The sequence below is a fragment of the Trachymyrmex cornetzi genome, unplaced genomic scaffold (genome assembly GCF_001594075.2).
Source record: "Trachymyrmex cornetzi isolate Tcor2-1 unplaced genomic scaffold, Tcor1.1 scaffold20, whole genome shotgun sequence".
In the NCBI taxonomy this organism is placed as follows: domain Eukaryota; kingdom Metazoa; phylum Arthropoda; class Insecta; order Hymenoptera; family Formicidae; genus Trachymyrmex; species Trachymyrmex cornetzi.
Window position 1 is genome coordinate 1 of NW_017296636.1, and position 13,802 is coordinate 13,802.

The 13,802-nt window shown below is 39.5% G+C and overlaps 1 protein-coding gene across 1 annotated transcript; it reads left to right on the top strand.

Annotated features, from left to right (window-relative positions):
* Positions 1-8,493: 8,493 nt before the first annotated feature.
* On the top strand, positions 8,494-13,326 carry LOC108759648 (insulin-like growth factor-binding protein complex acid labile subunit). The gene has a single exon (XM_018505177.1). It carries the CDS (start codon positions 8,771-8,773, stop codon positions 11,531-11,533), a length of 2,763 nt encoding a protein of 920 aa, XP_018360679.1. The 5' UTR covers positions 8,494-8,770; the 3' UTR covers positions 11,534-13,326.
* The last annotated feature ends 476 nt before the right edge of the window (positions 13,327-13,802 follow it).

The window sequence follows — 13,802 nt, forward strand, 5'->3', positions numbered from 1 at the left end:
AAAACTGGATAGTTTCTTTTTCAGAGAACATCGATCTGTACTCTCGTATTGCAAAAAAAAGAGATCATATGCTCGATTTGCACCACAAAAAAGTTTTGTTTCTCTGAAATTCAGTATGCAGCAATTATTTTTCAACCGTTAGATTTTTCTCACTACGCGTTAAGAATTTTTCTTCTCTTTTCTTTACTACTTACAACTTAGAAATTACAATAATTACAACTGTTATAACTGCTATCGTTACAACTGTTATCATTATTAGAAATCATTCACTACATTTTAAAATATCAATGAATAGGTAAATAGAAAAGTGTAAAATTCATGTTGGATAAAATGCACATCTTGCCAAAAATACGGAAGTATTGAAAATGATAAAAGTATAAAGCGCAGTTAAGTGCATATAGGGCAAAAAAAAATAGTGCTATCAAAATCCATTCCAGGATTTACTGGACGTAATATTCGTCCATGTAAAGAGCCAAAAGAAAATGCCTCGGCGTGGCAAATGGGCATAGCAATACGAAACGGGAATAATACCCAGTCGTGAGAATTCGATGCCAGCGGCAGCACTGCATTCAATAGCATGATTCACCCGGTGCTCTCAATTCTACAGATTCTGCCGCGGTTGCGCGAGCCGCAAAAATGTAAAATACGGAAACAGCGAACGCTCTCGCGAATGAATAAAAAGAGAAGAGATCACGAAGCTTGGTATAGAAACAGTAGGAACGCATTAAAAATGGTTATTATATGAACGTGAAATCGTATGTAAATCTAAAACGTCTTTATATAAAAATATAAAACAAATATAAATAACAATATATAAAATGTAAAATTCTATTAACTCAAAAAACTGTATCCTGTAAATAAAGATATCATGAAAAAAGACAATTTCAACGGACGTGAAAATTAAGATATTGTATATTAATATTATTCCAGGGTGATAGCATAAATATAGAGCTCTTATATTATGTCTCTGAGAATATTCTCTATGCATTATTTTAAATACGTAATTTCATTTTTTATCTTTCTTTTCATCAAATTCTTTGCGACCGTATGTATTCATGTTATTTTAAATACGTAATTCCGTTTTTCTATCTTTTTTCAAGTTCTTTGCAACCGTATGCACCCCTTTACAACCACCACACTTGGCGCGTCCCTGTGGCATATAGAGAAGATTCAACCTGCACGCGCGCACACGTTTAGCTGCAAGAACAACCTTATACCTCCTGACACACATCTCTCTGCGCGACCCACAGTTTTCCTTCTACCTTTACCTTTATCTCCGAGCTATTCTACCGCTCCTATTTTATCTAGAGATATCAAATGACCCCCTAGACACCTTTGTTCTCTCTTACTCATCTCCGGGCACATTTATATCTGTCTCGCGTTCCGGCTCCTCCGGATCGTTCGTATTACACGTGCTAAAATCTCCGCTCGCTCGCGTAATAGTGTTACATTTATTAACGTTGCGATCTAGCTCGCCGGGATAGAAGAGCGTCGCAACACTGATTAGGGATTCAAGATCTTATAAACTTCCAAGGCACCATCCTGTACAGTTCCTGATACTTCAGACTCGATTAATGTTTTTTTAAATTAAGTTTTCACGCTAGTTCCTGTAGGGTATAATGAAGCATTAGACCGATAGATTTTACGATAATAAAATGAAATTTATTATATTTTGTACGTAAAAATGTGGCCTACACTGATGCAGCTGTGATAAGATTCCTTCTTTCGTTATTTACGTTATAACAAGCCTGTTAGTGCTCTTTTAACAACCTAATAAGAATCTAGCGATGCCGGAATTTTATGCGTGTTGTACGAAACAACGATCGTTGCACCAATATCGTTACACATGTTTACGACTTTGTGAGGCTAGCTTACGTTCACCAAACTGCGACTTGCTATTCGTCGCTTAGCGCTTCGTGTTTCTTGCTACATGACGTCGTGCATCGAGATAGTAGAGGTGACTTCTTGCCTTGTAGAATGTATGCATTAAAACTCCATTTCGGTTACGACAGAAGATCTGCGCGCGCCGTATTTCATTTGAACGAGATCGAGACTGCTCTAAAGAAGAGTATACAAATACATCTATCTTTATGATAGCAAGATGCCGAAGTCATTCGGTCCTTAACAATGGCCGAGCAACTCGAACGAGAACGTCAGAAATTGTATGAGCAAATAACTGCAGTAGCAGGTATAAAGAGTACGATGTGCGGAAGTCAACGTTTACGAGTCCACCCGTTATCGTTCTCCACCGTGACTTCCTGTCGCCACGTAAACCTCCATTCCAAAAAAAGAGACCTCGACGTGTTCGCCACCACATCGTTCCTTTCGTTCCCATCCAACCGCGTCCTACTTTAAGATCAGGAATTTTCTATTTCCTTGGGTAGCGCAAGATCAACGCGAATTCTTGGAATTGATGCCGGGAAAGGGTGTCCCCGACTTTTAAATTGTCTTTATCAATCCTTCAGCAGGTGAGGCGTGTGAGAAATTGATATCGAAACAACAATCAATGACACAGAACGAAAACGTGTGTTGAATTCAAACACATTGCAACACTGAAAACTATTCGCATTTTTAACTTTCTGAGTACATACACTACCCGGTACAATTAGGTCCTTACAGTACAAGTGCTTCTTTAAACTAATGGCGGATTAAGTGTTCGCGGAAAAGAGGAGAGACTTTCTCTTGGGTAATGAATTGTACGCGAATATCCTGAAAACAACTTGCAATTTTTTTTTCTTTAAACACTCTCTGTCGAATACTTTAAATATTTATAAAAAATAGTTTCGATTGAAAATCTATGTCTAAATATATATATATATATATATATACAGAAAGATTGAATGTATTTGCGATCGCACTGAGAAAATACACTAAATTTTCTTTCTTACACAACAAAAATCGACGTAAATAAAATTTTACACTTTACAAATTTTTATTATAGAAACAAAAATAGTCTGAAAACATTTTTTTTAATTATAACGAGACAGCTATATTACATTATTATTATTTCCGTTAGAATAATAATTTGTTTTTTCTAAACTTTCAAGATTTAGAAAAAATTATCATGGCATAAAGAATGATATATTTTATATTAACAACCAAGAGTAACATCATTTTATTAGAAACTTTTGTATGTATTAATAAGAATAGACAAACGTGAAGGATATATAAAACTTCACAGCATTGTTACGACTTTAGTTGAATAAAAGAAAAAAATTTAGTGATCGACAATAAATATTTTAGGGAAAATAGCCACAGTATAACCAAGCTGTAACCAACAAACACAGCTGCATTATTAAATTTCAATGTGATGCACATATCGATAAAAATAGTTTAGCTTCACCAAGTCGTAAAATAAACTGGCATTTATAAAAATATAATATATAAATTCAATTAATTTAATGAAATTTAAACAAAATAAAATAAATCTTCCGAAAAGAAAATATATATCAATTTTTTAAATTGTTGTTACATTGAAATTTCTCCCTGGAGACTATTCATTAATAGATGCTTCTCATCATAAAATGAGAATTTTTAGTTTAAACTTTATATGTTTATTTCAAACAATTAGATTATGTTCAAAATTTTCTAATATTTTGCGAGAAAAAAAATGTCAATAGGACAGAAATGAGCATACAAAATCGGTGGCAGAGAAAACGATGCAATTCCACGTGTCTCCGGAACCCTTGGTGTCTCTTCGAATACTCTTTTCCACGTCTCTCGCTTCTCTCTCTCTCTTTCTCTCTCTCCTCTCACAAGAAGAGACATTTGGTGCAGACCATTACCCCAGTCCCGGGTGCCATCGGCCATCAGCAGCGCGTTAAAGCCGCTGCAATTACAAACTCCGACAGTCTCATCCCCTTTATTCCATCTCGCGCTCCTTCGTTCTCCTTTCACCGTTCGTTCCCACATCACCCCCGCGTTCCTTCCACTCTTTCTCTCATTTTCCCTTTTCGATCCCTCGTTCATTTCTCTCGCTTTCTCACTCGCTTGTGCCTCGCCGCTCACCGGCCCCATTTACATTTGCCCGCTACTCTCGTAAAAGTAACTTTGTAACCCGTGCGGGCAGTATCCGAGCCAGGATTCCGTCCTCTATTCCGGGGAAATTACATGTCGGTCGGCACCGCAGGCTCGAAAGAAGATTTCCCTTATCAAGCGCGTTGCTTCCTTCTACCATCCCAACCGTCCTCTACCGCATACTGGATGTCCACTTACACCCAGCAATCAACCCCTTCCGCGTAAAATGACACGCACACGAGAAACACACACGTTTTAGGGACGTATTGTTAATTCTATGTCTCACGTAGCTAATATCCCTTATGAAAGTGTTGCAGACGAAAATAAAAAATGTGACTAACATAAAAAATTCAAGTAACGCTATAATAAAACGTAACGTATAAAATACATTATGTTTGTACGATTTTGTTGATAATAAAATAACTTGTACCTATTTATTTTTCAAACATTTTTTTTAAATATAAAAAGAAATATTAACAGTAAGTTGTATTATAATTTAAGAACATAACGTAACTTTATATACGTTTGTAGTAACCATAATTAGGAGAGACCGGGGCTGGTTGTCGTACGGGGTTGATTGTCAAAATGCTTATAACTCGAACAAGACACGGCAGAAAAATCTTTTTTTGTCTGTAGATAGTTAATATAATATTAATTTGTTGTGTAAAATGATTTGCACCACAAGCATTGTATATATTATTTATAGTGATTTTTGAGAAAATAAAGTTGATGAGTAAATTTTTATAATTACCTATTTTGTTGTCTGACAAGTCTTTGGCATTATTAATCGTAATATCCCTGTATTCATAGAAAATGACATATCTTAGAAGATCTTTGCTACAATTAAGTAATCATTATTCCGACTAAGTTTGTGAATACAATCTCTTTTATTAAAAATGGCTATGTGGGATAGATTGACCAAAATGAGACGAGATTAGGTGACAATTAATTTTAATATCTTTAGAGGACACATTTTCAAAGAATATACTTACAAATATATTATATTTCATATAGATATATATTTTTTCATTTTTCATATAAAAACTATGGTATACAAAAACAAATTACGTATTTTAGGATTAAAATAACTATTTTATTTGTATTAATACTATAATTACTATTATTTCTCAAAATATAGAACTGATATTAAAATAAAAATTGTGTTTTCTATATGTGTTGTCCATAACAAATATGTTACTGCCAATCCTAGAACGTGTGACAATCAACCCAGAACACGGGATTAATTGTCATATTTTCGCAGCATTATTTAAAATTAAATAACTTATTTTTATGATATGATGAAAATTCACGAGTAATAATTTTTAATACCTAAAGGATGTAGGTATATTGTAACGTGTATAATATTTCAAAATCAGACATCCACTTTTTTCTAAAAATCAATAATCAAAAACTGTGACAATTGGCCCCGGTCTCCCCTATATATAGTTTTTGATGTTTATGTTCATATAATATTCAGCCTAAAAAATAATACAAATTACTGAAAATTTGCGATTATTCATTGCAAAGTTATGTTCCATTATATTAATGTGTCATTTCAATTCTTGACTAAAATCTTTAACTGGGACAATCATATCGGTTTTCGATAAGCTTGAAAAGCTGTACATTGAATATTTTGAAATATTGGGAGCTAGCAATAAAAAAATTGTAGAGATACGTCATACTTAAATGAGCGAAGAAGTTTGAATGTCCCAGCGTGCATCAGATAGAGTGCTTCGTGAAATCGTTCAAAAAGTATTGGAATGGTTGCATGATCGCAATGTTTACTCGTACCTCTCGAATGCGACGTATCAACCACTCTGAAAAGTCGGAAATTTCTGGTATTCGGTGAAATTGTCGCATCGCAAATGTCCCATCGATATTCTATGGCCGCTTAGAGCGATTAAATCATTGCGTACAACTACCAGCACCGAAGTGACGTGGATTTTTCAGGTCAATTTACAGAGCACTTAATCGCAGATGAGCATGTATAGAGTCAATGTTGGCGCGTGTAATGAATCGTTTACATGTGCGAACAAGAAACAACGTGTTTTAAAAGTAAACTTCTTCGCCAGATTATTTTTTAATCCGAGGCAATTAAGAGATGCACTCATAAAATAAATCTATAAAAATACTCTGCCAAACGCAAAACTCTCTCTATCAGAGAAAATTGTTAACGTAACGATACTGATAACTAATCAATGAAATATTTCATTTTTATTTATCCAATATTATATTTTTATTCTTCCAATATTTATAGTATGTATAGGACTCTTACCATTAAAATAGCACAATTCATTCCTTCTATTTCTTTCCATATATATATAGTGCAACCATATAGAGTCTATTCTTTCTGTACATAATAGATTCTATTTTCTTGCAGTATACAAAATATTTATATTTTTGATACGAAATGCTGCGGATAGAAACCTATGTCGTATTTCTGTATACTGAACACGTTCATCCTAAATCCATCTATAAAACGAACCACCAGATTTTTCTAGGGACAGGCGTGAGGCGACGATTATTATTCCGTCCCAGAAGACCACCTTTAATCGATGATTTATCTGCGGGTTCTCGCGAGGTCAAGCAGATAACCGCTTTAGCTTTTGTGCTTCTTTCGCACCAATATCCCACGATAGTCACGGCCGCCGTTTCATCGGACACCGTGGAAATCTCTCTTTAAGTCTGGCGGCTCAAGCATTTAACCCCGCGGTAATGGTAACGGTGTCAGTGATCGGTAAATCGATATAGTATATCGAAAACGCCAAGGCTATACTGAGATCATTGCGGTTCGATTGGTCGACTAGGTCCAGCAAGTAATACGGTAGTGCCGCAGGGATTACGGACAGAGAGATACGAATTTATAGAACCCGAAAACGTTCGTGTTCTCAGCGAACTAGACGCTGAATACTTGCACGCATGTTGCACATCAAATATATATATATATATACACGTACGTATTATATACCACACGTGAGGAATATGTATGTAAATATATATAGGAATATGTTATGTATACATTTACCCTCTTTCATTAGGGATATCAGATATATAATCAAGTCGCTACGGTCGTATCAATATTTAGAGAACGTCAGAAATATTCGCGAAAAATGCACTAGTAATTAAATTTGTCAGTAAAAAAATACAATCGTATTACATACGTTATGATGTAAAGACGATGGTGCATTGTGCAACAATATCAGCAAAAAGCTTGAACTTTTATCCTTTAAAATAATGAAAAAATAATTTGAGAATGAAAATGGAAAAAATAACGGAGAGAGAGAGAGAGAAAGAGAGAGAGAGAGAGAGAGAGAGAGAGAGAGATGTCATATCATGTAATAACATGACTTTAGGACATATATGGAATACGTGCGAAGAGATATTATTCTGACCTTTTACCTTATTCCGTGAGAACTGCATCTTTACACCTCCGTAACCTCGGCACGCGAATCGAATCTAAGAAAGCCCACCAGCGACTGAAACTCATGAAACTGCCGGCGAAGTTTTAGTTGGATTAGTAACTTAGTGCGTGCTTATTGTCTTAACGAGTATCTATAATATTTCCGGGAACGTGATCGTCGCGGTTGTTCCAAGGATGAGGGTAAACCACATGCACTAGCCACTTGGCTAATTGTGTTGCATTAAATATTCAAGCAAACAGCAAGATACAACGCAACCGCTCAAATTTGTGTGGTAATTTGACGTACTGTTTTACAATATACCTATACAAAAATAATAAAATGTCAACAGACATTTTGATACAATATTTAATAAAATAATTTTTATTAAAATAAAAGGGGAAACAATTTTTCATTTATTTATTTTATATATTTTTTGAATGATTAAATTTTAATTATTCAAAAAATATGTAAGATAAATAAATGAAAAATTGTTTCTTTTTTAACAAAAGCTTGCTTTAGTTATGATTTCATTAACGATGCTAATAACGATACATGTACAATCGTCGCAATTTAAAAAGCGATAATAGGTCAAAATGGAGCCAAATGGAATGAAGTAGTATAAAGGAAGACGAGGAAAGTTCGTAGCAGCTAGTCGGCCGGTAGCAAGGGTAGTTGGTGAAATCGTAGGATACCGGCTCTACGCGTCACTACGCTGTCAGAGGACGCAAGCGCGCTCGTGCCCCTTATCGAGTTCGAGAGCAAAAGCGACGGCGGCTGCCGGTAGTGGTGGCGATGGCGGTGGTTGTAGTAGTGGTGTTAGTGCTGTATATGGACCGGTATATAGGGGGAAGATACGGCGGAAGGGTGGAATGGTTGTAGGTGGCGGCACACAGCCGGAGTCCGGAGACAGAGGGGGATTGGCGTTGAGGGTGAGAGCGCGAGAGGGAGAGAAGCCGACGGAAGGGTAGGAAGACGAAACGCGGGGTAGAGGAGAAAGGAGAAGAGGAGCGATGTGGGGGTGGCGGGTGCAGCTACGAGTCGGGCGCCGCAGTGTTTGTCAGTCCTTCGTATGGACATCACGTTCGACGAGACTGATAGTACCCGCCGGTATTGGTATCCGTATATATAAGCCGTAATAACGTTTTTGGTGGCATTCATCATCATTGATAGCCAGCAACGTCGATCGCGCGTGAATTCAGCACCGTAGATGAACCCGCGGCTGCGGCACGCGCATCCGCGATCCCTGGTATCGTTGTTTCGCGCGTTTCGTCACTCTGTCCACGAACGGACGAACGGCGCGGCGAGATCCTTACGGACAGTGGACGAGATGTGAAGACGTCGCCTTGGAAGCGATGTGGCTTCCGTTGGTGCTGCTCGCCTTGATGGCGAGCGGTTCCGCCTGTCCGTATCTCTGTGAGTGTCATCAGAATGACGTCGAGAAAAACGACGCGTCAACTTTGTTGGACGTGACGTGTCGCGAACGCGTACCCGGTCTATCGGAGTTACCCACGGTAGTGAGAAGTTTGTCGATGGACAGCGCCGAGGGACCGGACGTTGATATCCTCCTAGATGAACTGGAAGCCGCCGACTTAGTGAACGATCTCGGGATGAACGATGCTTCGGATAATCTCAAAACGAATGACACCTCGAAGACGAACGACACGTCGCCGTCGGAAGAGCCGACGGGTACAACAGAGATTCTACCGTATTTGGTCGAGTTCACAGTGACAAATTGTTCGTTGGTGTCGTTGAATGCGTCGTGGCACGGTCTCGAGCGCTTGAGGTCATTAAATTTGTCGTGCAACAACTTGCCACGAATAAGAGACGTGCTGGTGATCCGCGCGACGAATCTAAGCGAACTGGCGTGCCTAGATCTATCGGACAATTCGTTAATGGACATCAGTGTCAATTCTTTCAGGACGCTCGTCGGACTCGTGCGACTAAGTTTACGTAAAAACGCGATTAGCACAGTGGACGAGGGCGCGTTTCGTGGTCTCGATCGACTGGAATTTCTCGATCTATCGGACAACAGGTTGGCGGACTTGCCGGATAGCGCGCTCACGCCACTATACTCCTTGCAGAAACTCGATCTCAGCGGTAACCAGCTGCAAGTTCTGGGCGCCAGGTGGTTCGAAAGTCTCGACAGATTGAGGGAACTCGATGTTTCGCGAAATGGATTAGCCAGAGCGGCTTCGGGAACGCTGCAACCGTTATCGGGACTATCTATTCTAAGGCTAGCGGAAAATCCGCTAAAAGAGAGAGACGTATCTCTATTATTGGGTACTGGAAGGAGATTGGAGACGGTAGACGCGTCCCGCACTGGATTAGCGCGAGTTCCAGCCGCTTTAACGAGATCGGTCAGAGCACTTAGACTCGCTGGTAATAGACTGACTACCATTCGCAGCGGTGACTTGGATAGCTATCCTCTGTTGCGTATGTTGGATATTGCCGATAACCGTTTGATGGATATCGAGAATGACGCTTTGGGACGACTGGAGGTTTTGGAAGAACTCGATCTATCGGGAAATGTACTTTCGAAGGTACCGGATAGTTTACCAAGCAGTCTCGTGATGCTTAAACTGCAGCGAAACACCATAACTGCATTGAAACTCGATGATCTCAATGGTCTATACAATCTGCGATCGTTAATGTTGAACGATAATGCCATCAGCGAAATCGATGTGGGCGCGCTCGGTCAACTGCCTTTGCTCGCCGAGCTGGATTTATCCAATAATCCTATCAAAGTGTTATCAACTAATACTCTAAGTGGACCGAGTAATCTGACGAAGCTGCGAATGTCAGGACTAACGGCGCTTCAACGACATCAGGAAGAACAAAGCGACATGGCGTTTCCGGTACCTACTCCAGAACATTTGGTAATGTTAGATGTGTCGCGTAGTCCGGTTCTTGCTAGACAGTTACTGGCGGATGATGCTGCACTATCTGCCTGCAAAAGTCTGATAGAGCTGAACCTCTCGGCGACAAACATCAGCACCGTCAGATCCGATGTCGCGTACATGTTGCCGCAGCTGCGCGTTCTTAGACTCGGTACGAACAATTGGAACTGCACGGAAGATCTCTACTGGTTGGGCGAGTGGATCAGACAGCATCGCGAACCGAATCAACAATACCAAACAGCACGATGTTCAAATCCGCGGAAACTGGCGGGATTATTTTTGCACGAACTGCCATCGCCGTCAAATTTCGTTTCCACAACCGCGGGAATCGTCACGACAGCGGCTGCAAGCACCTCGGTTACCCTATCTGTCGTCTTCACGCTCGAACATACGTCGAATACTGATCAGCCAAACGTCACGGTGTCTTCCAATATCGAAGATGCGAATTCCGACAGTAACGTCACGGATCTTCTCACGCTATCTTCCGTAAACGCGAAAACCGAATCAAAAATAGTAGCTGACTCAGATTTTCTCTCTATCTCGGAAACCGTCACCGCAACGGCGTCATCGAAAAAAATACCGCGAGTCTACGAGGCGCCAACATCCTTCCGTAACGTAACATCGTCAATCACGATGCGGACGAACGGAGAACCGGATCGAAAGAGCGATAAAACAAATCGTATCTCGATGGATCAGAATTTAATCAAGCACATCGTCGTCCCGGCCTCTCGAGCACCAAGCGACCCTAAGCTATCTATTATGAGAATAGAAGACGCGGAGAGATCGCGTTCGCAAACTTTCGATAACCGAGCCGACGGTGGGACGCGAAAAAACGGTAAGATGAGGAAAGTTGCCGCGTCAGGCGTCGGCGAAATCTTCTCGTCGGGGTCTTCGAACGTGGGAAGGAAAACGATCGAGAAGCACACGAGCGGCATGAGTAATGCGACGAAGGCAAACGCAGTGTTGGACGAGCGCGACTCGAAAACGATAGCGGAAGAATTGAACAGTCGAGTGACCGATTCCGGCGCTAGAGTATCGGAAGCTTTATCTGCCGGTGCCCATCCCGGAATGTTGGTGTTAGTCGGCGCGGCCCTCGGCGCCGTCGCGGCGCTGACCGTCGTACTCTCGCGAAGAGCAACGGTGCATCGGACGGACAGGTATCATCGTCACGAGAATATCGAAGTGCACACTCTCACGCCTACTGCGGAACTTTGGTGACCAGAATCGGAACACGTCCGATTGTTTGAGAGAGACAGGCGACTGGACGTTGAGAATCGTGACCGAGAAGCATCGACGTTGTCTCAACAATCGACCAACAGTCCACGGTTGATCGATGTGTGTTTGAGGAAGATTCTCAAGTAACTATCGACACGCATCCGATTATTGCATCGAGATCTAAATGGATGTATCAAGGAGAGGTACAATAACTAAAGTATTAATCAGAAAGTTGGGAGGATCCTCCTGTGGAAGCCATGGGGAAAGGACGAGCGACTAAACGTCAAAGTTGGAAACGAGATATTCCGAGCTAATCCGTATCGCTTCGGAAACCGCCAATACGTCGCGGATTACTAGGGGACAATATCGGAAGAAATAAGAAATTATTTGAACGTGACATAAAACTTCTACAATCTGAAAAGAACAAAAGGAAGGCGGACAACTGGACGTCGTGAAATTATCACGATTATCATAAATCTGCAATACAATAATTAGGGACATATATTGATATAAATTCCATCAGATCTAAAGTTTACAGATATAAACAAGTGTTACTTATAAAATCAATCTCTGTAATCACGTATCTGGCTTATCGAGTTCTTTGAAAATCGCGTGTGGTTCAATATGTAAAGTCATCCAGATGTCGATATAGTATCTACTCGATGGAAAGAATACTCGACGACACTGTTCAAACTCCATCAATGGCGGAGATGTAGACGTCAAGTACTGTAACCAAGACGTTAAAAGCACGAGCGAGAATCGGCGCGTTATTTCATATAAATTCTGACATATACAAACACATCTGGTGCTGTACATGTCGTCCGTCGGGAAATACTGGACGCGTATACTACGAACGAAAAACTCGGGGGAAAAGACTGTAAAAAAATTCGGAACTATTTCGACATACATCGCGGTGGATCAGCATCGCGCAAAACCTCAATCTCCTTCGTAATAAGCATTAATTGTAGAAGGGAAAGTACGAACAAAAATTACATACGGAGTTATTCGCGTGAGAGAACTCTAAACCCTCGAGATTGGGTTTGATGTCTTCTGATTTCGGTATCGCACATATGCAATCATTGTAACGTGTCATAATCGAGTGGCAATAACCACAAGCGAGCGGATTTAACAATTAAGCCGATTGACTTGGAATCGGACCGATAAAATGGACACAGTGACAATAATAATGGTTACACGCCGCGTCTCAAGAGCTTGACTCTTCGCGGTACGCTCAATTCCTGAGAAGACTATATTGTGACTGAAATGAAGTGCGAGTGTAATAAAAGTAGGAAGAGAGCATAAGGCTAGCAAAAGATAGAAAAACATGGACGTGGTAGAAAAGCAGGTAGGGCAACGCCGAAATGCAGAATGTAGGAGATGAAAAATTCGCGGTGGCAAATAGTATGCTTGAATGATAAAACCAGACGGGAAGCCAGAGAGAGTGTTAGTCGGAAGAATTTTTATCGAATGGCATGTGCGTGTGTGAGAGATCGAGAGAATCGAGCGTAAGAGAAAAAGAGAGTAGGGAGATTAATTCGAGAAATCGTTCTCGAATGCAGCAAAACGGGATGTACAGAAATATTGCTTCCGTACTTAATTCCACTAAGCTTGATGAGATGTCAAGACTTCTCAACAAATACAAAAATGAAAGAAAAGATACTTGCGAGAGAGAAAGAGAGAGTGTGTGTATGAGAGAGAGAGAGAGCAGATAGACAAAAATAGCGAAGAGGCTAAATATTATCTTTCTTAAAATAACCAGTGTCAAAGTACCGCTATAATAATAAACCAATGTACAAAGATCCATGTTCGTCGATCTTTTTTTCTCTTTACCTGCGTCATATTATTGTCTCCTTCATTTTTTATGTAAACATTCTGAATATACATATATATTTCATAACAAATAGTAATAGAATATTCATATATATACGTAAATGTTATTAAAAACTTTTAAAACAAAAATACGTTTTACTTTATAGAATTATTAATATGTACACGAATATTAAAAAATATACATAATATATGATTTCTCTTTTATTCTAAATAAAATAAACAATTTTAACGTTTAAAAACAATTTTATAGTATACACATTTGAGTATTTTAGACTCGTATTTTCATGTTAGTATGGTCATACATAATTTAAATAGCTCTCGTCAGAGTTTAATAATAAAAAATGGACGTCAAAGAAATTTATATTAAGAAGGAAATATCAACATATTGAATAGGTAAGTAAATTGATATTGTTATATATAGGTGCATCTGTACATATTACTA

Excerpts from the sequence above, each read along its gene's own strand:
- LOC108759648 (XM_018505177.1), top strand. The coding sequence starts at position 8,771 with ATGTGGCTTCCGTTGGTGCTGCTCGCCTTGATGGCGAGCGGTTCCGCC.